At 41.1% G+C, this 27,817-nt stretch overlaps 1 protein-coding gene across 8 annotated transcripts in view; it reads left to right on the plus strand.

Annotated features, from left to right (window-relative positions):
• The first annotated feature begins 1,284 nt into the window (after positions 1-1,284).
• Positions 1,285-27,817, plus strand: part of LOC149310787 (microtubule cross-linking factor 3-like) — a 44,869-nt gene continuing 18,336 nt past the window's right edge. For 3 of the 8 annotated variants that reach the window (XR_016281724.1, XR_016281726.1, XR_016281725.1), the window contains exons 1-6: positions 1,285-1,564; positions 3,918-4,142; positions 6,177-6,335; positions 18,792-18,863; positions 19,684-20,859; positions 23,274-23,447. Coding sequence is in view for 3 of the 8 variants with exons in the window: in XM_089529738.1 (XP_089385864.1) it covers positions 1,379-1,564; positions 3,918-4,142; positions 6,177-6,335; positions 18,792-18,863; positions 19,684-20,859; positions 23,302-23,447 (1,964 nt within the window). In the remaining 5 variants the exon portion in view is untranslated. Of the gene's footprint in view, positions 1,565-3,917; positions 4,143-6,176; positions 6,336-18,791; positions 18,864-19,683; positions 20,860-23,119; positions 23,448-27,817 lie in introns of those variants that run through there. The other 5 variants (XR_016281722.1, XR_016281723.1, XM_089529738.1 and 2 more) reach the window with 3 other exon arrangements.

The following is a 27,817-nucleotide window of genomic DNA, read 5'->3' on the forward strand; positions in this document are numbered from 1 at the left end:
ATAGAGAATGGGGTTCATGAGGGATGGGGATTTCTTAAAACTGAAGGCACAATTTCAGAGAATCATAGAGTTGGAAGAGACCACAAGGGCCCCATTCTGCCATGCAGGAACTCTCAGTCAAAGCATCCCTGACAGATGGCCATCCAGCCTCTGCTTAAAGACCTCCATGGAAGGAGACTCCACTACACTCTGAGGGAGTTTGTTCCACTGGCGAACAGCCCTTAATGGAGTTTATCAGACAAGGGAAATTGGAAGTATAATCCAATGGCAATCTGAACGCAATTGTGGGGTTTAACGTTATTGCATGACAGACTACCACACGCAATTTCAGGCAATGGCAAGCTATTTTCAGGCAATGGGAAGACAGTTTGAACACAATTCGAATTCACATAAATTTGCTGAACTAGTGAATTCACATGAATGTGTTCTGACCCCACTTTCTTTTCATTTGAAATTAAGAGAAATTCCTCCCGTGTGATAAACTCCACTGTCAGGAAGTTCCTCCTAATGTTCAGGTGGAATCTCTTTTCCTTCAGCTTGCATCCATCGTTCCAGGTCCTGTTCTCTGGAGCAGCAGAAAATAAGCTTTCTCCCTCCTCAATATGACATCCCTTCAAATATTGAAACAGGGCTATCATATCACCTCTTAACCTTCTCTTCTCCAGGCTAAACATCCCCAGCTCCCTGAGTCTTTCCTCATAGGGCTTCATGGTTTCCAGACCCTTCACCATTTTAGTTGCTCTCCTTTGGACACGCTCCAGTTAATGTCCTTTTTGAATTGTGGGCTCAGAACTGGACACAGTATTCCAGGTGGGGCCTGACCAGAGCAGAAGAGAGTGGCACTATCACTTTCCTTGATCTAGGCACTACACTTCTATTGATGCAGCCTCCAAGGGCATTGGCCTTTTTAGCTGCCATGCCACACATCCCTCTTAAGTGTTTTAAAGGGAGGCAGGAGGAAGAGGAGGAGGAAGACCAGAAAGAGAAGGAGAAGGGGGAGAAACAGAAGCAGAAAGGGAAGAAAGGAGAGAAGCAGAAGGAGGAAGAATAGAAGGGGGAGAAGAAGTAGAAAGAGGAGGAGAAGCAGAAGGCGCAAAGAGAAAGAGAAGGCAGGGGAGGAGGAGAAGCAGAAGGAGAGAGAGGAGGCGGAGGGAGGGAGGGAGGGAGGGGAGAAGCAGGGGGCGACCGAGGAGGAGGAGGAGGGCCTCCCTTTGCCCAGAGAAGGCCCTGAGCTGGTGGCGCCTGGAGAAAGCCAGGAGGAGGAAGAGGAGGCGGACCAAGGGGGGAGGCGGGGGAGGCGGCTGCTCCCTCCTCTTCTTTCGGGGCTGGCAGGCGGAGGAGGCCGGGAGCCGGCCCAGTGAGCCTCTCCGGAGCCCAGATGCAGAGCCCAGGCCCCGGCGGAGGGGAGGCCCCCGAGGGCCCCGGGCCTCCCTCCTCCTCCTCCTCCTCCTCCTCTCCGGGGGCGGGCGAAGGGGCCCAGGGCCGGAGCGGGGCCGCGGGGAGCCTTCAGCCGGAGCTGGAGGGAGAGATGGAGAGGCTGCGGGAGGAGAACCGGAGCCTCAAGGTGAGGAAGGCGGGCAGAGAGGGAGGGAGGGAGGGAAGGGGCCTCGGGAGAAGGCTGGGCTGGCTCTCCTCTGGGCCCTGGCAGCCCTGCCTAGTCCTGGCCTCTCTCTCTCTCTCTCTCTCCAAGCAAGGGCAGCCCTCCTGGCCCAGAGAGAGAGAGGGCCACTGCGGGGGAGTCTCCTCTCTGGGCAAGTAGCCCCCAAGGGCCCTCGGGGCAAGGCTGGCCTTCCCTGCGGCGGCCCAGGTCCAGCGCCAGAGGAGCAGAGGAGAAGCTGCTCCCCGGGGCCCTCTTTCTGACAGGAGAGGCCCGGCTCCTCTTCTCCAACTCAGAGAGAGGGAAGCAGAAGAGAGTCCAGGAGGGCCTCCTGAGAGCCATGGCTTTCCCCTGAGGCTGAGAGAGTGGGCCATGAGAGGAGTTTGTCCCACGAAGGGGAGCAGAGCCCAGGAAAACCAGGCCGTTCCTAAGGTTGAGGCAGTAGTTTGAGTCCATTGAGATCCTCCTATTCTCTGGAGCAGCAGAAAACAAGCCTGCTCCATCCTCAGTGGGACATCCTTCCAAATACTGTAGCTAAACAGGGCTATCATACTTCCTCTTAACATTTGCTTTTCCTTCTCCCTCAGTCTCTTCTCAAGGAGCATGGTTTCCAGACCCTTCCCCATTTTGGTCGCCCTCCTTTGGCTATGCTCAGTGTGGTGTCGTGGTCTGAGGTTTGGACTACAGCACTGGAGACCAGGGTTCAAATCGCAGCTCAGCTATAGAAGCCCAGCGGGTGACCTTCAGCAGGTCACACTCTCTCAGCTTCAGAGGGTGACAAGGGCACCTCCCCACCAAACAAACCTGGCCAAAAAAGCCCATAATAGGTTTGCCTTAGGGTCACCATAAATCGAAAATGACTCCAAGGCACCCAACAGTAGAGGGGAAATGCATAGCTCATAAGCTCTGGAAATGTAAGGGGGTGTCATATTTTACCTGTCTTATTCAAAGCTGTTGAGAAGAACGCCCAGTATAACAACTCCTGTACTCTAAGAGCGCAATGCAATTTGTGATGCATTCTGATTTGAAAAGAATACTTGTTGTATTGAGCATTCCCCCTCGACAGGCTAATGCTACAGGTATTTATGGATAGCCTCCTGTGCAGAGGGAAGGATTGTGTCCCAGGTCAATGTGCAAGTAAATCTGCAAGAATTAAATAATTCTGTGAAAAGTAAACCTGCACTTTATAGCTAGTGATAAAACATTCTTGAGTTGCACAGTTTCATTCAAGCAACTATCTGTGACTATGTGCTTTATCAGACTGGCAAAAAAGACGGGAGCATAGCAATATGCTCCCATCAATATCTCACAATAATGCTAAGATTTACACACAATGTCATGCAATATCGTTTGAAAATCTTAGCGTTATTGTGTGATATTGACGGGAACATATCACTATGCTCCTGTCTTTTTTGCCAGTCTGATCAAGTGCTAGCTAAGGTGTTGAGAAGGGAAAGATTCACCACACCTGTTGTGTTGCCAGTATAGACCTGGCAAGTTGTGTCTTATTATTATATTCAGGTGGTGGGGAAGCGCTTTTCCTTTCCTGCCAACACTAGACAAATAAAAAAATGCCTGTGATTTTGTCATGGATTACATAGTATGTATACATGTTAATTCATGAGAAATATCCAGTAGGATACACAGTTATAAAATGTAGAGTAGAAACACTGAAATGAGTGGGATTACGTCATGCAAGAGAAGCCTATTACTTTGAGTGGAACTGCTTTTAAGTATGCTTTTAAATCAAGAAGGAACCTATTTATTGGGAAAGCTTAAGGTGATTATTTACATTTGTCTGAACAGTATTCACAGGTTGTCTTAGGGGTCATTCACACTTTTTTTTTAGTGCAACCATGTGAATACTCTTACTCAACTGAACTGGGTTTGTTGTTCACACTGTGGAACCACATCCCTGTGAGTTCAGTTGCTCATACATGTCAGTATTCAAATAAAGATGGAGTCGATGATGCAAATGTATTCAAAGCATTTTCAAGGCATGCAGAGTTTTATCCTGGTTTGTTCTGGGTCTATTTGCATCCGTTATTCACATAGCTGAGAATGCTAGTCTTTTATAAAAACTTGGGAAAACTCCTGACATCAGTTATCCTGGGTTAAGTGGGGGGTTTTGGTAGCCTCCCGCAAACTTAATTGGATGCATTCGAAATACATGTGAACCACAAAGATTCTACCCAGATTCTACCTCAGTCATTTTCACCATCTGAATAACCTCCCAATTCACACTTTCTTTTGCTTTGGGTTAGTTGTGAACTAACATTATGTGGTGCATTTCTACCTCTTCTTTATGCCTGGATGCCAGAATGAGATAGATGAGCTGAGAACTGAGATGGATGAGATGAGAGACAGCTTCTTTGAAGAGGATGCTTGCCAGTTACAGGAAATGCGTCACGAATTGGAGAGGGCCAACAAAAATTGCAGGATCCTTCAGTATCGTCTTCGAAAGGCAGAGCGCAAGAGGCTTCACGATGCACAAACTGGGGAGATTGATGGAGAACTTCTCCGTAGTTTGGAGCAGGACCTGAAGGTATAACAAGGCCAGGGGTTGGCAAGAGGTGCAAGCTTGATCAGGAGTAGTCCTACTATGCTGTGAAAGCACAATGTGACTTGGAGACCCTTTCACACTATGCTGTTTTTAATGTTATTGTTACTTACTTATATCCTATCTTTCTCCCCATATAGGAACTTAAGGAAGTTAACAACAAATTTTGAAACAGTACAATTTGAAAAGAATTAAAAAGCAATCAAAAAGTATAAATATGAAGCTTAAAAAACAATTAAACAGTTTAAAAAGTTAAAACAATAGCACATTAGCACTACGCTTCCACTTTGATTGCCATGGCCCCATCTTATGGGACTTTGGAGCTTGGTAGTTTCATAAGGCATTTCTGGCTGAAAATTCTAAGTACCATTTCCTAAACTCCAAATCCCAGAATCCCATAGGATGGAGCTGTGGCAGTTAAAGTGGAATCATAGTGCTATAGCTGCATAGTGTAAAAGGCCTCTGATTTTTCCATGGGTGAAAGAAGCAAATTTATATCTGACTTGCCCTATGATTTCTAATGTGAATTTGATTACATAGATCTCTATCCCTGAAACTGGGAGTCAGTTATATAAATCTTTACAGTCACTGGAGGGAAAATGCCCAACTATTTCACACTTTCTTGATTTGATAGTACTTTTCATCTGTTTACAGCTACTAGAGGCTCTCTGGGGACCATTTGTATGAACAATTATTTCTAGAATGCAAGAATACTCAACTTTGTTGTTGATCTTTTGGGATCACATTCCAGGGTGTATTTTTTCCACTCTTAGGATATGAAGAGATAGGTAATATATCAATGGTTGCTTTAGTATGATAGGAGAATACTAATCTGGCTAAGTAATCATAATGTACGAGGAAACATTCTAGGTCTCTGACACAGCATGATATCATCGTGGCCCTTTTGTTTTGCTTTAGATTCTTTAAATCAGATCTGCTTCGTTGAACTTTGTGTGTATGTCATGAGGGATGCTGCAGTGGTGCTGCGATGTTCTTAAATAACCTTTATCTGATTACCTTTGTTGCCTTATTATAGTCTTTTTAGGTCCAAAACTCATTGCAGAAATAATCCAGTTTGAGACTGCTTTAACTGCTCTGACTCAGTGTTAGAGAATCCTGGGAACTGTAGTTTTTTGTGGCACCAGAGCTCTCTGACAGAGACGGTTAAATGTCTCAGAAAAGTACAGTTCCCAGTATTCCATAGCATTGAGACAGGGTGGTTAAAGCAGTCTCAAAGTGGATTATTTCTGCAGTGTGTTTTGAATTGCATTTGGTTTCACATTAATAAAGCTTCACATTAATTATTACTCATCTGTTTTTTAACTAACTAATTGACTAGCGAGTAGATTAAATTTAGATAAATGTACATGGTAGCAAAGCCTCTGCATCTGGGATAAATGCCTTCATTGACAAATGAGTGTAACAATTTAAGAAAAAGAAACCACCCCTCATTCTTTGAAGGAACAGATGTCTTAAGTGTTTTGTTTGTTTTCCATTTTGCTTTGATGTGCAAGAAGCAAAACATCTTAAAAATAAATGTGTACCCTTCTTGCCAATGAAAATGTACTTTCATCAATTGAGCTTGGTATCCATAATTTATCTGCTGATAATCAGCCAATTAAAATGTACAATCTTAGATAGAACGTCAAGGATATTTTTCTACTAACAAAAGTGTAGAAAAGCTACTGAGATTCCAACCCAGCTTTTAATTGGATAAACTGTCCAGTGTCTTAATGGACAGACAGTTGGTCTTTGACCTGAAAATGCCATCTCAACCAGGTAATCACTGGATACCAACAGACTCACACTGTCTGGAAATTAAAATCAGCAAGAGTACGCTTTAGTCAACTTTTAATGGTGTTGGATTCAAAATATGACTAGTCAAGATATTAACTCTAGCTTTGGAATACTTCTACCAGCTCCCCTTTTCTTGGCAAAAAACAGATTTCTAAAATTATTTGATTACAGGTAGCCCTACTGTGACATTTTTTTCTCTCTTTCAAATGCCATTGTATTTAGGTTGCAAAGGACGTTTCAGTTAGACTTCACCATGAGCTGGAAAATGTGGAAGAAAAACGAACCACCACAGAAGATGAAAATGAAAAGTTAAGACAGCAGTTAATAGAAGTAGAGATTGCTAAGCAGGCTCTGCAGAATGAATTTGACAAGATGAAAGAGGTTAGTGTTCATTGTATACTTTGGGGGATTTGACAGATATTAACAGTTTTTGTTCTAGTCTGAGTTTCATAACTTTGGGGATAGTACTCATTGGGCTTAATCATCATAGGCTGACATCTGGTTAGTTAGGTGCAACTAGAGTAGACTGATGCCATCAATATTTGAGAGATGAGTCAATACATAGGTAAAACACGTTGATGGGTCTCTTCAAGTCAAGACTACAGGATTTGGGCTGTAGAGTAATGGAGTGCTAGGCTAAACAATGAAGAACTAGAATTGATAAAATAATTTTAATAAAGGTTTTTAATAACGGTTTTCATTTTATTGCCATGGTGTATTTGTTTGCCAAAAAGAGTTCATTTTGAAATGAAAAACACTGATTATTAAAGCTAGGAATTTTATTTATTTTATTTTTATCCCGCCTTTCTCCCAAGTTGGGACCCAAGGCAACTTACAACATATATGTCTCTTGCAATTGGGTTTTCAGAAAAACACAGCTAAAAGATTCACCACCCATGCTCCCATGGAGTTTAGGAAACAAAATAAATCATAATTCAGAACGCCTTTGTAGGTGCACTCAGGGACATGCAGGAACCCAGTGGGAATCTTGATAGTGAGTTGTAACAATGTTTTATGTCTACTTTTGGGGCCAAAAGCTCTGGCGCCATAAGAGTTCTGAAGAACATTAGGAATCACCGTAGTCCATTATAATCCATTATATTCTACACCATCTGAAAAGCTGCACAAGAACAAACCCACAATTTCCACATCTACTTTCCATCAAGTTAAATTAAATTGTGTGTTATTCTAAGCTAGATAGCAAAAACGATAAGCATAAGTGACTTTGGATGTCATAAAAAAAAAAACAAGAGAGGAAAAGCACAGGTTTGGTATGTTTCCTCTTCCCGTGCTTTTGGTGTGACCAATGAGGAAAAAAGAAACATATGAAGTTTATATCTCCAGACAGTCAACCAATAATATCTACACAGAATTACATGAGTTGGTGGTGTCTTAAAAGTCATCTAATCCAACCCATTGTCACAGCTAAAGCATATTACAACATCTTACCTTCTAGTCAATGAAATGAGAGAATGAACAGAATGGAAAATAGTGTTGCACTAGTGCCAGTACAGCCAGTATGGTGCTGTGATTTGAGTATTGTACATTAGAATTCTGGAAGACAAGGTTTTGAATGATAGAAACGCACTGGGTGACCATGGGTAAGTTACACTCTCTCAGCCATAGCAATGGCAAATCCCCTATGAACAAATGTTGCTGTGAAAACCCTGCTATAGGGTTGCTGTAAATCAGAAACAACTTGATGGCACATGACAACAACAAAGTGCCAGCACAAGATCACCTGTGGTTTAGTGCAGCACCTAGGACCTCCTCTAATTCCCTTCCATTCCCCAAATATTGCCCCACAAAATGATAAAACACACCTCCAAAAGCAAGCCTCTCGAGCAGGGAAGTGCAGTCCCCCCTAGACCTATTTTAGGCCTTCAACGGCCTTTAAACACACACGCATGCGCACACACACACCAGAAGTTACCAAATTATATTTTTACTGTCTTGCCTGCTCATACACACTTCAGAAACTAGACATAAATCTGTATATTCTGGACCCTTGAAGTAATTGCTTATCCCAGGCTATCGGGTCAGTAACTATTTACAGATCTAGTTGGGTAAGTAAATCAATAATACTCAAATGCATATTGCAAGCCTAATTCAAATGTTGTTGTGCTGACATGGCTCAGTCACATAGTGAGTCCTTATAAATTGCTGCAGAGCAACATGGGATTTAATCTAGTTTGAACAAGGCCTTACTCATTAATCCAGTTTGATTGCAGGAATTAAGTAACATCCTCTCTTTCAAATGTCAATATTGAACTTAAAGTGCAGCTGACTGAATGACAGTGCTTGTGTGTGTTTTGTGCCACTGTTAAGTCATCTTCCATTCTGAATATTTTCTTTGTCTTTGTTTCTTCTCTGTTATTTTTCTTACTTTAATTGCTGCTTGAGAGGACAAATAAATGTTAATTTTGAAAAATGCTTTAAGATTTAAAAAAATATTGATGAATTTTAATTTTTTGCTTATTTTGGTGCAATCTGTTTGAAGTCCTAAAAGCTATTTTCATAGCATCTGAAGAGCCGAAAAGAGCCATCCAGTCCAACCCCTGCCATGCAGGAACACACAATCAAAGCACTCTGGAGAGCCATGCAGCCTTTTTTAAATAACCTCCAAAGAAGGAGACTCCACCACCGTCTGAGGCAGCATATTCCAATGTCAAACAGTTCTTACCATCAGGAAGTTCTTCCTAATATTTAGATGGAATCTCTTTTCCTGTACCTGGAATCCATTGCCCTAGTCTCTGGAGCAGCAGAAAAAAAGTATGTCTCCTCCTTGATATGACAGCCCTTCAGATATTTAAACATGGTGATCATGTCCACTCTTAACCTTCTCTTCTCTAGACTAAAAATACCAAGCTCCCTAAGCCCCTCCTCAGAGGGCATGGTTTCCAAACCTTTCACTGTTTTGGTCCCCCTCTTCTGGATATGCTCCAACTTGTCCACATCCTTCTTTTTGTGGTGCCCAGAACTGGACACAATAATCCAGGGAGGTCTGACCAAAGCAGAATAGAGTGGCACTCTTACTTCCCTCGATCTAGACACTATACTGCACCTCTATACTGGTGTCTCTGACAGACACATCACACTGTTATCAAGCCAGGTGTCACCAATTCTATATCCGAGCGTTTCATTATATATGTGTGTATGTGTGTGTGTGTCATTTTGAATTATGTGTCTTTTCTCTGGGGTATTAGTTATCCCTCCTAATTTGATCAGGAAATTTGATAAGTGTGCCCTCTATTCCATCATCCAAGTCATTTATAAAGGTGCTGAATAGTGATGGGTCCAGGACAGATCCCTGTGACATCCCATTGGTCACATCTCTCCAGGATGAGGAGGAGCCATTGATAAGCACTCTTTGGGTTTGGCTGGTTATCCAGTTACAAATTCATCTAACAGGAGCATTGTCTAGCCCATCTTGTTTATAGAGCTTTTCTTCATAATATTTTAAAATAAAGTAGGTCCAATTCTTCTAACCAGGAAGAGCTGTTACGGAGTTTTCTACAGTGGAATAAGTTGAAAGAAAAGGAAAACAAAGTACTGCACAACTGGATATAAAGCAGGCAGAGCTTGATGAAAAAAAAAAGTAGATGATAACCAATGATTTATATCTGGATTCTTACCATAGTTTTCTACACTTAAGTGAAAGAAACCATTTTTCAAGGGTTTGGGGAATTAGAGGGAATTTTGTGTGGCATAACAAGTAAGTCGTTTGTTTGATATTATTTTGCTCTTTTGTGATCAGGAGTAGACTAAATGCAAGGCAAAGCCATAGCACAATGATTACATTAATTGTTTTAAGCAGGATGCAGAGACAAATGTTTTAGGAAACTGGATGGTAAATGCCAGTAAAAGTTTCAAATTGTGAATAGTTCCCTTTTCTGTTTTCTGTGAGTATAGTTAATGATAATCAGAACACTCATTAGATCTTTTTATCATTTCTGTGAAATAGGTGAAAAATAAGATAACTGCAATGGGATCAGTATCGCTGCAACACTGATATATTTGTCTCAGTAGAGACTATTAGGGATGTGGTGGTGCAATGGTTAAGATATTGACTCTGACAATCGCAAGGTTGACAGATTGGCAGTTCAAGACCCAAGTGTCTGGGAAAGCAGCCAACAGAACTGCTGATAAAGGCTGAGGTCCACTTTATAAACAAAAAAATACAAGGCTTTATAGCAGCAAGAAACCAAGTCCAGTATCACAGTACCAATCCAATGTCCAATAGAGTAGAGTCAGAGGCAAACCAAGGGTCCAGGATTCCAGAGAGCAGGTCAGCAAGTCCAGTCCAGGGTCAAGGGTTCCAGGTCAGTCTGTAATTCAGGAGGCAAGGCTTTAGGCAACAAAGTACAAGGGAGTCAGAGCAAGACGCTTTCGCCAGGGAACGCAGATAAGGTCTGACAAAGAAGCTCGGCATCTTGCAGCTGTTTATATTAGCCCAGTTCCTAATCACAGCTGTTTCGTGATTGCTGAACATTTCTCATATAACCTCATGGATCGACAGAGCCATGCCCTTTCTGTTCTCTGGCTGAAGGTAGGTACGACTTCATCCTGCTCCTCTATGTCTCCCAAGCCTGGAACCTCTGCTGGGGGGAGGCTGGGCTGTTGAGTCACAGGCCAGGACCTGGTTCAGCCTCCTCCTCTGAGTCCTCTGAGTCCTCAGCCTGGCTGGCCATGACACCAAGCATTGTCTGATGGCGTGAGCTCCAGTCACTAATCCCAGCTTCTGCCAACCTAGCAATTCAAAAGCATGTAAAAGTGCAAGTAGATAAATAGGTACCACTTTTGTGGGAAGGTAACAGTGCACCTTGCCATTTAGTCATGCTGGCCATGTGACCACGGAATCGTCTTTGACAACACTGGCTCCCCCAGCTTAGTAACAGAGATGAACACATCCCCCTACAGTTGGACATGACTAGAAAATCGTGTCAAAGGGGAAACCTTTACTTTTAGAGACTGTTAGCTCAGCAGATTACTCAGCAGAGTATTGGATTCTTCATATATGTAAAGACCTATATGTGACATGAAAATGCATGCCACAGACTGTTTTGTTTCCTCTTCTTCCAGCAAAGAAGCCTGGGGAAAGAACATTTGCAACACAGAAGATATAGCGGGACATCTTCACTGGTTGGCTGTTCCTTCAGCCTAAGTCCTATTCCACCCATTACTGCTTTCTGCTCCTATGTTCCAAACATTTATCAGCATCCATCCTTTTATTTTCTAGGCATCAATCTGGAAAATATGGGAAAAACAATGTGAGGGAAAGGGTTGCAAACTCCTCTCTCCTGTTGGTTCCTCATTACCAGTTCCTCTCTCCAAAGCTACTTTTCTTTTTCAAAAAATATTATAGTTCGTTTTGACATACGTGCACATAATTAAAATGGAACCAATTGCCCAGAGAGATGGTGTGGTTTCTTTCTCTGGATGTCTTCAAAAAGAGGGTGGACAGCTACCTGCTAGGGATGCTTTAGCTGGAGATCTTGCATTGAGCAGGGGTTAGACACAGTGGCACATAGGGCCCCTTCCAACTCTGTGATTCTGTGAACCTTCAAAGATTCTTAAATAGTTGATCGATCAAAGACATTAGCTTTGAGGATTGTAAAAAGTACAGGTCTGTTTTTAAGGGTACAGTATATGATGTTAAAAGCTTAGATAGTCAGAGGCTGTGATATCAGATGCTGAGTAAACCTGAATTACCTGCTTAAGGTACATAGGAAAAGGTAGTCATGTGTCTGAGATCCTGCATCATTTCCATAACTATGTTGCCTGATGCTGTCCTCTGCAAATCCATCTTTTAAACAGCATCTTCCTACCCAGCAGGCCCATTTCTGTGTTTTCAGAGAGAGGGGGAGGAAATCAGTGGCAATGCATCCGGCTATTTTCCTGTAGTTGGGTGTGCTGTGCATCTGCAGGGAGATCTGCTGATAACCTCCTTGCAGGGTAACTTGGGGGAGATTGTTTGGTTGTGGTGTGTTCGGAAGAGAAGTCTCTTCTGTGATGACCAAAAGAGCAAATTCTGGTGATGTCTGACTTAAGCCATCATAATTAACCAACAGGATACCAGCCATAGGTTTCAGTAATACAACAACATGACACCTTAGCTCATTTTGGATTCTGAAACCAGTTATTTTGGTTCTATAGATTTGGGCCCTATACAGACAGCCAAAATAAAGCTGCTTCAAGTCACTTTGGAGGTATGGTGTTTCAATGATACATGCGTCCTAAGAGTCTGGAAGCTGCACCAAAGCTGCACTCCAGTCCTTAGGAGTGGAGCGTGGCTTTGATGCGGCTTCTGGATTCTTAGGACGCATGTATCATTGAAACACCATACCTCCAAAGTTACTTTATTTTGGCTGTCTGTATCAGGCCATAATCATGTTATAGTGATAACTGAATAGTGGTAACTGTTATAAGTGATTGAGTTATAGGGCCCAAACAGACAGGCAAAATAAAGTTGCTTCGGGTCATTTTGAGGTATGCTGTTTAAATGACACACACATCTTAAGAGGTCAGAAGCTACGCCAAAGCTGCACTCCAGTCCTTAGAACTGGAGCATGGCTTTGGCACAGCTTCCAGCCTCTTAGGACACATGCATCATTTAAATAGCATATTTCCAAAGTGACCTGAAGCAGCTTTATTTGGACCAGTCTGTTTGGGCCCATAGTGATCAGGTTACATTGATATATCTGCAAAACAAAACTTCATTCTTGAATGCATACAGGTTTTACAGAAATGTTGTTTTGTAAGGAATTTCAAATATTATCTTGTTAGACTCTGCAATTCAGTTTTCTCTCAAAATCAATATTATTGTTTAAGACCCCAAAACAGAAAAATTTGCACAGCAATATGGGTATGTAATGGACCCAGTGCTTAGATTGCAACCCCTCCCATCTTGAATTGGCTAAATTCACATCATTTGTCAGATAGAGAATCTTGAAATATAATTTTATATGAAAGCTGCTTCAAATAACATCCTTGTTTTAGGTTTCAGATCACTGACTACATTTAGGAGATTATTTTCTGTGCACCTGCTACCATTTTGATTGCCTTTAATAAAGGGAGACTTATATTAATTTAAATCATGATTGATAGTGACTGTCCTGGAAACCCAATTATTAGAAACATATGATATTAGAACTTTGACTAAATCTTTAATTTAAACAAATGCCAGCAGTTTGGATCCATTATAATTTGATTTAGTGAAATGACCGTTACAGTGACAGTAGTCTAGGCCCATTTTCTGCTCTGAAAATATTGAAAATGGAGGAATATCTCTAGTTGTGCCTTCATTTTGAACAAAGACTTTTTGATATTCTGGTGCTGTGGTGGATTTTTCTAGATCTAAATCTTACATGTTGAGAAAACAATTGATTTCCATTTGAAAGATACAGGGCCTGAGGAGTGGATTTTTAAAAATTAAATAGTCTGGATAGACTTGGTAATGATCCCCTTGGGATGAAAAGGCTGTTGCTTAGTGCTAGATCAATAAATGGAAAAGAGGCTATGATCCAGGACCTGATCCTGGATAAGGCATGCTGACCTGGCTTGCATTACTGAGACTGACTGAAGGAATCTGGTGGGTTAATGTTTCTCAGCTTTGTCTGCTTGTTTTCTTTTTACAACAACAGGTGCAGACTGTGTGGCCATTGGGGTGGTGTTTTAACAGACTTTCATGATTCCATCTCTCTCAACAGGTGCCCTGTCCCACAGTCTACTGTTGTTGTTTTTTAGCAATAGCAGTAGCAATAGCATGTACATTTCTATATCACTTATCAGTGAACTCAGCACTTTCTAAGTGGTTTACAAGCTGTAAGGTAATTGCCCCCAACAAGCTGGGTACTCATTTAACCCTCCTACGAAAGGATGGAAGGCTGAGTCAACCTAGGAGCCCCTGGGATCGAACTCACAACCTTGTGGCTGCAGTACTGGCATTTAACCACTGTACCACAAGGGCTCCTTTGAGTGTGTGTTAAAGATGGGTAACCAGGACAGGGATTCTGTTGGCATACTGCTCAACCCGCTGTTCAACTGTTTCCCTTTGTGAGTTGGTGGAATTCACCCTGGTGGTGATTTTGGTGTCCTTTTGGATTTTCGTGCAGAGGGACTTCATTATCCATGCTGAGGCAGCTCTTTTGGGAGCAGCTTAGGGCTTCATGAAGGCCATGAGTCCATTCTAAGTAATATTTGGTGTAGCAGGACACATTCTACTCCTAACTTTCTAAACTGGCTTGAAAGCTTGATGATGATCTCTATTTTCCATAGTTCCATTGTCATGGTGGCGCAGTGGTTAAATGCCTGTACTGCAGCCATTCACTCGAAACCACAAGGTTGCGAGTTCAAGACCAGCAAAAGGGCCCAAGCTCGACTCAGGCTTGCATCCTTCCGAGGTCGCTAAAATGAGTACCCAGACTGTTGGGGGCAAATTAGCTTACTTGCTAATTAGCTTACTTGCTGTTCACCGCTATGATCTTTGGAATAGCGGTATATAAATAAAACAAATTATTATTATTATAGATAGATTACTACCTGTTGGGACTTAGATTCAGTATGTCTCAGTCTCTGCAGCAATGGGGGGCTGATTGAGATGCTCTGCCCTAGGAGGCCTAGGAGTCCATATGGTGCTGTTTGTTTCTATTGAAATAGTATGATACTGTATGCCCAGACTACCTTTAACATCTATTTGAAACTGCGAAACATGTCATGCAGGCAAGAGTGGAGATTAATTTATCACGAAGCGTTCTTTACTGTGCTTCATCCCTTGACTCTTAAAAAGCTGTAAGGCATATTGGGAAAGCAGGAACACAGCATTCATCATCTTGGAGATGTAGAACCGTAGGGAACAGCTGAATTAAAGGTCATCTTGTCTACCTCTCACCTGCAATGAAGCTCAGTGTTTTTTATCTGGCCAAAGTTAGCCATGCACTTGCAATATTTTGTTTAGGTTAAGGCAATTTACTGTATACAAGGATTCCTTTTCAATCTGTTTAGAAATTATAGTTAGTTCAGAATACATAAACATAGGCTTAAATCAAATTGTTAGTATGAACTACATTAATACAGTGGGGACTTAGGTAAGTCAAGACGTATGTAAGTTCCATTAAATCAGTCAGTCTGTTCTATGTGATACTAATAATTGAATTTTGGCCAAAATTACCATCAGGGATTTTTTTGTTGGGGGCCTTTAAGTTATTTCTGATTTACAGTGACCCTAAGGCAAACCTATCACGGGGTTTTCCTGACAGAATTTGTCCAGAGGAACTTTGTCTTTGGCTTCCTCTGAGGCTGAGAGGTTGTGACTTGCACAAGGAAACCTAGTGGGCTTTTTATGGCCAAGCAGGTATTCAAACCCTGGTCTCCAGAGTCCTATTCCAACACTCAAACCCGTATACCACACTGGCTCTCTACCACCAAGCACTACTTCTATGGAGTACTTCTCATGTGTTCTTAGTTATGTTATATATTCATCCATTTCAAGACACAATTTAGACTGTCAGCATTGTCCTATAAATCTCTGGCTTTGCTTCGCGAATGAAGATTCAGGAAGGACTCATCCCGCGCTTTGTACAAGCGTGTTGGTGACTAAAAAGGCCAATCCAGGATAAACAGGTCCAGTTGCAGAAAGCACAGCGGAAAGTCTCCTTGGGTGATGTTTCCGGGTTGCGGTTCTTTCTGCGTTGTCGTTTCTCTTCAAGATTCATTCGGCGTGAGCTTTCAAAAAAGGCTGCAGCATTGTGGATAGTGCGTCTCCATGCCTCCCAATGTGAGGCCAGGGCAGACCATTGTTGGTGACCAATTTGGCCAAGCCTGAGATGTTGTTTCAGGGAGTCCTTGTATCTCTTCTTTGGGGCACCCCTCTTACGCTGACCTGTGGTGAGTTCACCGTAAAATAATATTTTTGGGAGGCGATGGTCCTTCATCCTAGAAACATGTCCTGCCCAGTGCAGCTGCGTCCTCAGTAGCATGGCCTCAATGCTGGTGATCCCTGCTTGCTCAAGGACAGCAACATTTGTCACATAGTCAGTCCAGTGTATATTTAGAATTGTGTGTAAACAGCGTTGATGAAAGCATTCGAGGAGTTGTAGTTGTTGGCGATAGGTGACCCATGTTTCAGACCCATAGAGGAGAATAGACAGTACAATTGCTCTATATACACTGATTTTTGTGCTTCGCCTCAAGTGTTTGTTACTCCAGACTCTTTTGTGACGCCTTCCGAATGCACTATATGCCTTTGCCAGTCTGTGATCGATCTCTTTATCAATCTTGGCGTCTGAGGAGATGATGCTTCCCAGGTAGGTGAACTGCTGGACGGACTTAAGCACAGATGTGCCTACAGTGATGTGGGGATGCTAGTGTTCTTCCTGAGGTGCCGGCTGGTAGAGAACTTCCGTTTTCTTCAGGCTGACTTCCAGTCCAAAGAGCTCTGCAGCTATTGCAAAACAAGATGTTAGGCTCTGCAGAGCTGCTTCTGTATGGGCAACGAGGGCAGCATCGTCAACAAAAAGCAGCTCACGGACTAGATAGTTTGAAGTCTTAGTGCGGGCCCTCAGGCGGCTTAAGTTAAACAGGCTACCATCAGTACGGTAGCATACTGTCCTATAAATACTTACTTGTAATACCACCTGTTCTCACCTGACACCTGGTAGTGTTAATATCAATTTCAGATTTGCTGCTTGCTTTCTGGTCGCCCGCTGAGGAGGGATGATTTTTCTTTCCTGGCACTGCATTATTGAAATACTCTCATTAGAAGTTTGTTTGAAGTATCTTTACTTTCTTTTTGGTAACTGGTAAAAATCTTTTGGAGAGCCAGCATGGTGTAGTAGTTTGAGCATTGTAATATGGCCCTGGAGATCAGGGTTCTGTTCCTTACATAGCCATAGAAACCCACTGGATGACATTGGGCAAGTCACATACTCTCAGCCCCAGATACTCCCACACCTTAAGGTCTCCACCAGTCAGAAATGACATGAAGGTATACAACAACAACAGCAACAACAGTTTTTTGATCTGCCCAGTCCTTTTAATGTCTTCATGTAGTAAACATGCCAAGAAAACCTCATGATAGGTTAGCCTTAGGGTCACCATAAGTCAGAAGCAATTTGAAAGCACACAACAAGAAGTGATTTTATGTTGATACTGTATTATATCTTTTGCTATGATTTGTTTTGAGATTTTTTGTTTGTTTGAGATTATTGTTTTTAATTATTGTTTTGTTATAAATATTTTGAGAGTATTTGCTGGAGACTGTTTTATGAGATTTTTGGATTAGTAATTAAAATATAGTCCATACTGGATCAAAAGGTTTGATTTTTGTTTACTTTACACAGTTTATATTCATCCTTTCTATTTAAATGCTTGAGACATTTGTGACTGTGATGATTGTATTTTGCCCCACTTCATTTGGAATGTAGTTCCTTTTGGAATGAAGTTTGCCTGCCCCTGACATTTTGGAAGGTTTCTGACTGACATAGAGAAAATGAAATCCACAAACCTATTTAACTAGCGGAAGTAATCAATCTCACAACTGGTGTCTGTTCCCACCCCTGGCAAGCCTGCCAGTCTTTCTTGCATCAGTTTTGAATACATCAATTATGTAGACACCATTATACATCGGCTCACCTTTGTGTTTTGGATGCAGACCACACTGTTGACAGCAAGCTGAGGGGCAATATGAATATAACTGCCCCTTTTTAAAGTCAGAGATCACTGTGAGGGGTGGTAGAGAGTGATGCAAGAGATGTTTGTAGGTGTGAGAGGGTAGGTCTTTTATAATGCACAGTTTATATTCATCATGACTTTACAAATGGAGAATTCAAGAATCTGATGGAAGTGTCAAAAACATATTTATAGATGAGTAGGCTAATTCAGGAAGAAAGCAATGATATTCAGTTCCTTGGTCCCCCATGCATTCAAAATCATGTGTGTGAAGGTGCTATGAGAGAAGATTTAATTCAAAGCATTTTAGAGCCTTTAAAAATATCTTTGTTCCATATTCACTTCTCAAGGCTCTGGAATTCTGGTAGCCAATTGCAAACAGCAGTTTTGCACAAAGAAAAGTAAATGTTTGAATGTTTCCTTTGATTTCTGTACTACTTTGATACCCCATTTGTCATGATATATGATGTGAAAAGAGCAAGAGTGACCAACTCCTAGATCTGGCCATTATTATTATTATTATTATTATTAATAATAATAATAATGTTTTAATTATTGTTTATATCTTATTGTTATTTCTGTTTTAGGTTTTAAGTTATATTGTACAATGTTTTGGGAAAGCTTAACCTAAAAGACATAAGCCTTTTAAATAAATATTCAGTCATTTTTTTAGACTCTTTACATGTAAAATCCCAAATGCAGTTACAATTTATAGATGATCAAGCTCTAGGTGTTTGGCAGGATTTTTGTCCGATTGTGAACTATGCAAAGTGACCCTGAATATGGTGTATAAGCAAACAATAATGATATGATAATGTTATTCTACATGAATTGTATTACTTGGTGGTAGTGGTTTGAGCATGGGACTAGGACTCTGGAGATCAAGGTTTGATACTCTGCTCAGCCATGGAAACCTGCTGGTGACCTTGAGTGAGTCACACACTCTCATGCCTAGAAAACCCCATGATAGTTTCACCTTAGAGTTGCCATATGTAGGAAATGACTTCAAAGCGCACAGCAACAACAAGTGTTCCAACAGTGAATTATTGCAGAGCAATAAATATTGTGCAAAGACAGCTAGGAAAGTTTAATTTTCTTTAAAGTAACAGATTTGCATTGCATATACAATTGGCAGAAAAATATCTACTGTGTACGATTTTTCCTTTACAGCAGTCCATGAAAAGAAGAGGAAGCAAAGACTTGCAGAAATCTGAAAAGAAGTCACCACAAATACCCACTGAGGTGAGTTGAAATAGTATAGTCCAATAAACCTGTATTTGATGAAGTGTTGTATAGTCTCTGAAAGCTTTTGCTAGCAGTTTCTTGACAAATAGTCTCAAATGTGCTACTGGGCTCCTTTTCATTTTTTCAGTAGCCATTCCTGGCTAGGGAGTGAAAGAAAAAAAGGGAAAAAAGAAAGGGAAAAAGATAGATAGATTATGGGAACAAGACTATCCTTAGGACAATGAAATGAAGGAAAAAAAGGCTTTTTGTGGCATTTCTTTTGATTATACCTTTAATCACAACCTCTTGGCTTGAATTGCAAATATTCTTAATATTTCCTTGGCAAATTATATTTGTAAAGGTGAATCTCTTCACTTAAAACATATTGTGTGAATACAACAAAGCAAGTACTGTATATTAATCATTGAGATATTTATATGAAGAATTGTAATAAGTTGCATCTTTCTCTTGATTGTATAATTGGTGTCAAACTCAAGTTTTCTTCCACGTTATGTGTGAAATGGCAGTTGATGAAGAAATGTGCATGCAAGTGCATGTTTTAACTTTTCTGAAGATGACTAAATTCTTTTGTGTTGGCTTTGGGGTATTATGGCTTGGGACATAAATATTTATAGTCAGTCTAATCCTGAATTTCCTGCAGAGTTAGTGGCTGATTTCAGTTTAACAGCACTGTACAGATGACTGAATTAAATGGGATTTTGCCTCCAGTAAAATTAATAGAAACAATTATGTTATCCTTTGTCATTTGTTTTGTTGAATTGCCAAGTGATGCCCTAACATAGAAAGTAATTGTTGGATATTCTTTCTTTTTTATAAGGAGGACAATGAAGATCTGAAATGCCAGTTGCAGTTTGTCAAAGAAGAAGCTACGCTGATGAGAAAAAAATTGGCCAAAATCGATAAAGAAAAGGATAGGTTTGAACATGACCTGCAAAAATATAGATCATTTTATGGTGATCTAGATAGTCCTTTACCAAAAGGGGAAGCAGGAGGCCCACCCACCACAAGAGAATCAGAGCTTAAACTTCGTCTGAGGTTGGTAGAGGAAGAAGCCAATATTTTAGGAAGGAAAATAGTGGAGCTGGAAGTAGAGAACAGAGGTTTGAAAGCAGAACTCGATGACTTGAGAGGAGATGATTTCTCAGGGGCAGCCAACCCCCTCTTGGGGGAGCAGAGTGAATCACTCTCAGAATTACGACAGCATCTACAGCTAGTAGAGGATGAAACTGAACTGTTGAGGAGAAACTTAGCTGATGTAGAAGAACAAAACAAGCGCATCACCACAGAGCTAAACAAATACAAATACAAGACTGGGTCTCATGACAGTTCAAGGCACCATGACAATGCCAAGAGTGAAGCTCTCCAAGAAGAACTCAAAGCTGCCCGCATGCAGATCAATGAACTCAGTGGTAAAGTTATGCAACTCCAGTATGAGAATAAAGTCTTGATGTCCAACATGCAGCGCTATGATCTGGCCTCTCATCTGGGGATCCGGGGCAGCCCCAGAGACAGTGATGCTGAAAGTGATGCAGGGAAAAAAGAAAGTGATGATGATTCTCATCCTCCACATCGCAAAAGGGAAGGGCCGGTTGGAGGAGAAAGTGACTCTGAGGAGGTCCGTAACATTCATTGCTTGACTCCCACAAGGTCCTTGTATCCAGCATCAGCAGGGTGGCAGAAAAGCATCACAGACAAACAGCAAATGAAGGACATCCGGTGTGAAGCAGAACGTCTAGGCAAAACGATAGACCGTCTGATTTCAGACACAAGCACCATAATAACAGAGGCAAGAATTTATGTGGCAAATGGGGACATGTTTGAACTTATGGATGATGAAGATGATGGCAGTAGGATACGGGAACATGAACTTCTTTATCGGATAAATGCCCAGATGAAGGCATTTAGGAAAGAGCTTCAGGCCTTTATTGACAGACTAGAAGTTCCAAAATCCTCGGATGAGCGAAGTACAGATGAATCTTCGTCAGTGAGTCAGGTAGATTTTTACTTGATAAACCATCCAGGTAAAATATTTCCTCTCAAGATGTGGCGTGGAGATGTGAAATACATTTTCTTCCAATTCTTATACAGTATGAAGGTGAAATCAATTACATTTCTGCGGTTCAGTGCAGGATTTCCCAGATTGTCATTGGCAACTAATCCCAACATTTGGTTCTTAGGGCTACAACAGGGCTCAAGGGGTAGGGCATGGTTGAGCATCTTGCAAGGGCTGCATTTCTGTAGTGGGGCTCTGGCTAGTGAAGAATAATTAGTGAAGAAGGGAAGCAAAGACAGTACAGTGCGCCCACGTCATACGTGGGCACATTATACGCTGCTTTCTCCATGCAGCATCATACATGTCATCTTCTGTGATGCTTACGAGTTTTTTAGGATGTAGGGATAGTTAATTGCATACTGTAGAAAGTTTTTACTTTGGGTATGCCAAAGTGATATGCATTTACATTTTAAGATTAGGCTGGTTCACATTCTTGCCAAAGCCTTCACATAAATTTTATTGCTAATTCCAGTTACAATAAGCCCACTGACTGAAGTACTAAATGGCAAGTCAGTGCTTGTATAAATCCCATAGATCCATTGGTAGTTGGGACTAGCAATTGGATTTATATCCTTATGTGCAAGAAGGCAGTGGGCTGAAGTGCATTTGCATAGTAATTGTAATATGAGGGAAATGCATGTATGCTTCCTTCAAAAATGTTGGAAAAACCAAGGATGTGGTATTCAGAGAACCACAGATTTATGCACAGACATCTCAGGTCACACATTATTTCATATACATCATTGTTGGGGGTTGTATATTCAGGCCTAATGAACTACCAAATAAAATCATAAATTCAGGTTGAGTCTCCCTTCAGGTTGAGTCCCTCTATATGAAATACTATTTTGGATTTTTTATTTTTTGGATTTTTGAATATTTGCATATACATAATGAGCTGGCTTGGATATGGGACCCAAGACTAGATATGAAATTCTTATATGGCTTATATATACACATAGCCTGAAAGTAAGGCGGGATACATACCGCCATTTAGTACGTATAGAATACGTACTAGGGTTAGGAAGGGGCGGTGCTTCCGCACCCCCCTAACCCTAGTACGTATTCTATACGTACAAGATGGCGGCGCCCCTTCCACATGGGCGCCGCCATCTTTGCGTATCGGACGCTGAGCGTCCGTACGCGTCGCGCCGCTTGTGACGTAGCGAGCGCGCCCCTGGCGCCTCGCTACGTCGCAAACGCGACGGTAAAAGAAGCTCCATTTTGGAGCTTCTTTTTCGGTCCGCGCGGGAGTCGGGCCGTCTGAAGGCTCCGGCTCCCCCGCGGACCTACTGGCGGCGGCGGCAGACCGCCGCAAAGCAGCGGTATGTACCCCGCCATAGTTTACTTTTTAAATAATTTTGTGGAGTTTATGAACACTGAACCATCAGAAAGCAAAGGTGTCACTGGGGCAGTACAGACCTCCGCAAAACGGCAGTCTGCATTTGCCCGTTTTAACTCCGGAGGGATGGTGCAGCCCCCAAACTGCACACCGTCCCTCCAGAGACTCAGCATTCTTCCCAACAGATACATCCAAAAGCACACAGCTCAAGCACCTCTGACTATGTCAAAAACGCTTGACTCGGCTAGCACCAGAATGACGTCATGAGTGCTCCAGTGGTGCACTTGCGATGTGAGCGACGTGCGTCAACGTTTGGATGCTAAGCGTTTTTATGTCAAAATAGCAGCGCCTGTATGGACAGGACGCCGCCATTACTCTGCCATGCTAGGGTTAGGGACCGTGTGGTTGGTGCATGGTCCCTAACCCTAGTATCAGCGCCAGCACAGCGCATTGTTCTGGGCCACTGTCTCAGCTATTCATGAATAACAATTTTGGATTTTGAAATATTTCACATTTTGGAATTCCAGAGAGTGGATACTGAAAATGTACTGAGAATATAATTCTGTTAGCTGCTGCAAATTAAGTGAATGAAAACAAAGGGTAATATTAATTCCGTCAGCTGATGAAACCTTGCAAAGCATGAATGTCTTAAAATGTTTCAGTTGTTTTAGACTGAAATAAATATTCTTAGCTTTAGAGTGAACTTAAAGAATAGTAATTTTATTTCTTTTCTTTTGAGAGCCTGATTTGATTAAGCTGATCAGATTGTACAAGGCATGGCCCCATATTCCCTTCCCCACAAAATGCTATTTGATATTTCATTAATACAGTGTTATCTTCTCTTTGTATTTACATTCCCAGATGTTCCAACCTATCATTTTACTTATTCTCATCCTTGTGTTATTTTCTTCCCTTCCTTACACTACAATATTTAAACTTGTCTTCCTTTTCACATTGTTCTTTGTACTGTAGACCTTTTTCATCGTTTTACCATTCATTGTAGCATTATTTTCAGTTTGCCTTATTTTGTCCGCCCTCCCAAGATAAGAAGTGCAAGAGCTATAGTTTCTGTAGAAATCACTGCTATAAAAACACTGAAGACTACTTGGTTGAATCCTTGGCCAAAGCAAAATAGAAGTAAAAACAGAAAATCTCCACAACTCAATCAGAATTGTTATCTTCAGATATGGTAGGTAAACATGCAAAAAGGACATCTTTTTCTTTTATATTAACTTCTTTTTGAGTAATCTTGAGATAATGAGTCTGCAAATGTGCTATAGCTGCTTTTTGCTTATGTCAAAGTGATAAAGTGATAACTAAAACACACTGTCGTACAAATATATCTCCATGATGTCTGTGTATCCTGTCTGTCTGTCTGTCTATCTATCTATCTATCTATCTATCTATCTATCTATCCATCCATCCACACATATCTATCTAAGACAGGGTATGAGTTGCATTGTTCAGTTGTGCAGGGACTGTGAATTTAATATGAATTCTGCATTGTTTTATCCTTTGGGGAGTTCAATATATTGTTCTTGAGTCCAGCCTGAGTCCTCTGGCAAATTGAATGGCTTAACATTTTTTAAGGTGCTGTAGCTTTTGTTCAGGGCTTGAAAATACCAGAGTATGAAATGTCAGAAATGTGGTACGAAATACCAGGGACAAATGTCAGAATGGTATAAATAATGATACAGTTCTTGCCTTTCTTGACCAAGGCTATGATGAGATGGAGAAAGTATGCAAGCCTTCTTATCAGATACTCTGTTGCATTCCTTAAAGAACTTGGCTGTACCTCACCTCTGCCAAAAGGCATACTTCATCCTGCCCCCAAATTTTACTGCAGCTGTACTTTGTTGGATTTGAATCAAGGGAAAACAAAACCGACTAAGTGGCATTTAGGGTTCTTTCAGAAGATGCATTTTATTATACAATCACTCTACTATATTCAAAGAACTTCACCGGAGGTCCACAAAATGCTTTCAGTTTCACACCTTCTATGTATTTTCACTGCTTACTAGCAGAATCCATTAAGGAAGGAGAGAATGGATAGTAACACAATGCCTTTTGATTGGTATAATACTGCTAAAAACTCTGGAATTACCCCTAGAGAGTGGATCAGTCTAGAGAATGTGTTTCACAGCGGACATGGACATTGGCTTTTAAATCTTGCAATTATTTACAAAAGACTACAACACAGTTTGTGACCCATGAACCACAGCCTATCAATTATTTGTTGTGACTTACTGGGTATTTGATAGCTTACCTGACACTGCAGGTCTAGACAACAACAAAACCCAAGAGACTTGAATGAGTCTGCTTACCTGCTGCAATATATGGAAATTTGGCTCTGTTCAGCTTGCTGGGTTACAATTTGTTCTTGCCTAGTCCATAGCGGTGTTGCAAGCATCTAATTCTATCAGAACGCCAAACAAGCTATGTTTTTGACTTGGGAGAGGTCACTACCTACCCTAGGAAGTATCTTCTGTTTATCTCTATCCTACCTGCTGTAGGGAGTATTCACTACTTATCAGGTTAAGGAATTATTCAATAGAATCATAGAGTTGGAAGAGACCACAAGAGCCATCCAGTCCAACCCCCGTCATGCAGGAACTCTCAGTCAAAGCATCCCCAACAGATGGCCATCCAGCCTCTGTTTCTTCTATTTATATTTAAACCTTTTGCTCTATATTTTGTACTCCTTTCTATATATGATGATCCCATACTGAGCAGGGATTTAAAATTTCCAGAAACCCATGGGGTCATTCCACCTGGAAAAAAAATACTGAAATTTCTGTGAGGGAAATACATCCTTTTTTTTCAGGGCTCCAAAAATCTTGATTTGTCTGTTAGAAAAACTAAAGTGCCTTTACGTTTGACCAATGATCTTAAAGAGTTGTATATGACAGATAGTTCAAAAAGAAACTTGCATCCTCAGGATAGTATCATGGAAAAAACCTGCTTAAACAGCTATTATTATTATTATTATTATTATTATTATTATTATTATTATTCTAAAGCGCTGTAAATGTACACAGCGCTGTACATACAAATGATCAAATCAAATAAAACCTGCCAATGGCGTACAATCTAAAAATACGTATAAAACAATAAGTAATAATATAAAATAGAATTGGTTAAAATAAGCAAGCAACAATTAAAAACATCAACATCATCTATCCAGTCAAAAATCAGATAGATAATCTGCAAAAATAGACTAAGAAAATGTTGTCTCTGTTAATTCTGTATGTTCTCAAACACCAAGCTAATAACTTTTATGTGGTGGCAGCCCATGAGCCTCACAACAGAATCTGTGGGCCACATACTGAGTTGTGTACCTATGTTCTGATAGCCCACTGAAGCAATTGATCCACAACAGTATGGCTAGTCTTAGTGAAAGCAGTGCATTCACTGTTCAAGTTTCGATTTTGTGCAAAATAATCAAATGTGATTCAGATGATTGTGTTTTCATATGGAGATCCGTAGCTTCCTTGTATCTACAGAACACTTGCAAGGATTTACTTGGGGTGAGATTCAGAGGCAGAAGGCATTATGTTGACAGGTTATGTTTGTATTTTTGAGATTTGTAGGCATAACTGCAATGCAGATCTGTCTAATTCCAGCTTGGTGTAGCATTTGCACAAGTGAGTTGTTTAGTTTATTTGTTATAAATACCTCTCTTTTGGACACTGTTTTGTGATTGGACATGAAAAATGGAATGTTGGGGGACATGTGATTCTGCCCAGTCTACTCTTTATTACATTGTGTCATAGAGAGAAACTGATATAAGCCTTTAAAAGGGATATTTATTGGTTTGACTTTTTTTTTTGGTTGGTGTGAATGTGCATTCTAACAACAGAATCTTTGTTGTAAGAATGCTTTATATGATACAGGTTGAGTCACCCTTGTGGACATGAAATTCATTTATGTTCCATATATAGCTTGTACACATAGCCTGAAGGTAATTTTGTACACAATATTTTAAATACGTTTGTGCATGAAGCAGAGTTTGTGTACATTGAGCCATCAGAAAGCACGTTCACCCATGTGAACAATTTTGGGGTTACAGTGTGCCCACGCCATATGTGGCTTTCAGCTTATGTTGAAGCCGCGTGACAAAGGAATGAATGGTGAACGCACCTATGGCATGCACACTCTGCACAAGCCCCATTATATTGAATGGGGCACAAGCATATGCATTTTTCAGCTTATGTGCGCGGGGGGGGGGGGATTCCAGAACGGCTCCTCGTGTAAGATAAGGGTCCACTGTATTCTGGATTTCAAAATTCTGAATAAGAAAGACTCAACTTGTACTTTTATTTAACATTTATTGGGGGGGGAGCTGCAGAGTGTCATGTTATACAGAGTGTACATTATTAGACAAAATGGATAGGTCTGTTCTGTGTAGAGACTAGTTTGTTTAAACATATTTTAACAAGAAAATATACTACATATACAACAATATATTAAATAACATGGTACTGTATACTGAATGCAAGTTTGAACATCTTCCCTATGTGATTTGGGATAGTGACTCCATGTATTCTTCTTGGGTTTATTCCAGTCTGCAGATTATTCTGTAGGAACCAGTGTGGTGTAATGCTTTGAGTGTTGGACTAGGACTTTGGAGACCAGGGTTCAAATTCCTGCTTGGCCATGGAAACCCACTGAGTGACCTTGGTCAAGTCACACTCTTTCAGCCTCAGAGGAAGGCAAAAGCAAGCCCTCTTTGAACAAATATTGCCAAGAAACATGTGTGGTAGGTTCATTTTAGGGGTGCCATAAGTTGGAAAATACTTGAAGGTACACGGGAACAACAGACTAAGTACATGCTTACATATGTCAGTTATATTTTTACAAGCACATTTCTGAATATGCTAACTAAAAGGGGGTTATTACAGTCAAGATATCCAGAGATGTATGTGTATGTGTGGATGAGAGAGAGAGAGAGAGAGAACAGCAGTGGGTGCCAATTTCCATGATTTTTCCCAGAAATTGGGGATTTCAAAGTTTTTGAAATTGCTAAATTGCTAAATTTAGCAGGATTGCTAAATTTCTAGGAAGATTCTGGGAAATTCAGCCTTCAGGGAAATTTAACCTTCCCGCCCCAAAAGCCCGGCCAACCCGCCATAAAACCCTCCCGACATACCTCCCATCCTAGAAGTCCTGCCCCCTTTAGCCTTCCCATAGTGCCTTGCGCCCCTGATGCAGAAGTCCCGCCCCTGACCTGGAAGCCCCGCCCCCATTCCAGGAAATTTGGGGGCATTCTGGGAAGCCAATCAGGGAATTTCCTCCGAGGGTGACTGGCAACACTGGAGAAGAGAGAGAGAGAGAATAATTAATCCATGCTAATGTCTGTGATGGAAAGTACCACAGAGACAGAAAGGGAAAACTGAAATGAATGTGACATTTTCTTGAGGCCATAAGTGAAGGGAATGATAGGAAGCTTGTGATTTTTATAATATGGCTAAAATTTATCAAGCTCAGAACCATGATCTGCTGAATTCAGTGTCAGATACTTCTTATACATGCTTTCAGGATTGCATTGCAACATTTAAT

Source organism: Sceloporus occidentalis, unplaced genomic scaffold, assembly GCF_023333645.1.
Source record: "Sceloporus occidentalis isolate IW3139 unplaced genomic scaffold, rSceOcc1.0.p SCAF_6, whole genome shotgun sequence".
Classification (NCBI taxonomy): Eukaryota; Metazoa; Chordata; class Lepidosauria; order Squamata; family Phrynosomatidae; genus Sceloporus; species Sceloporus occidentalis.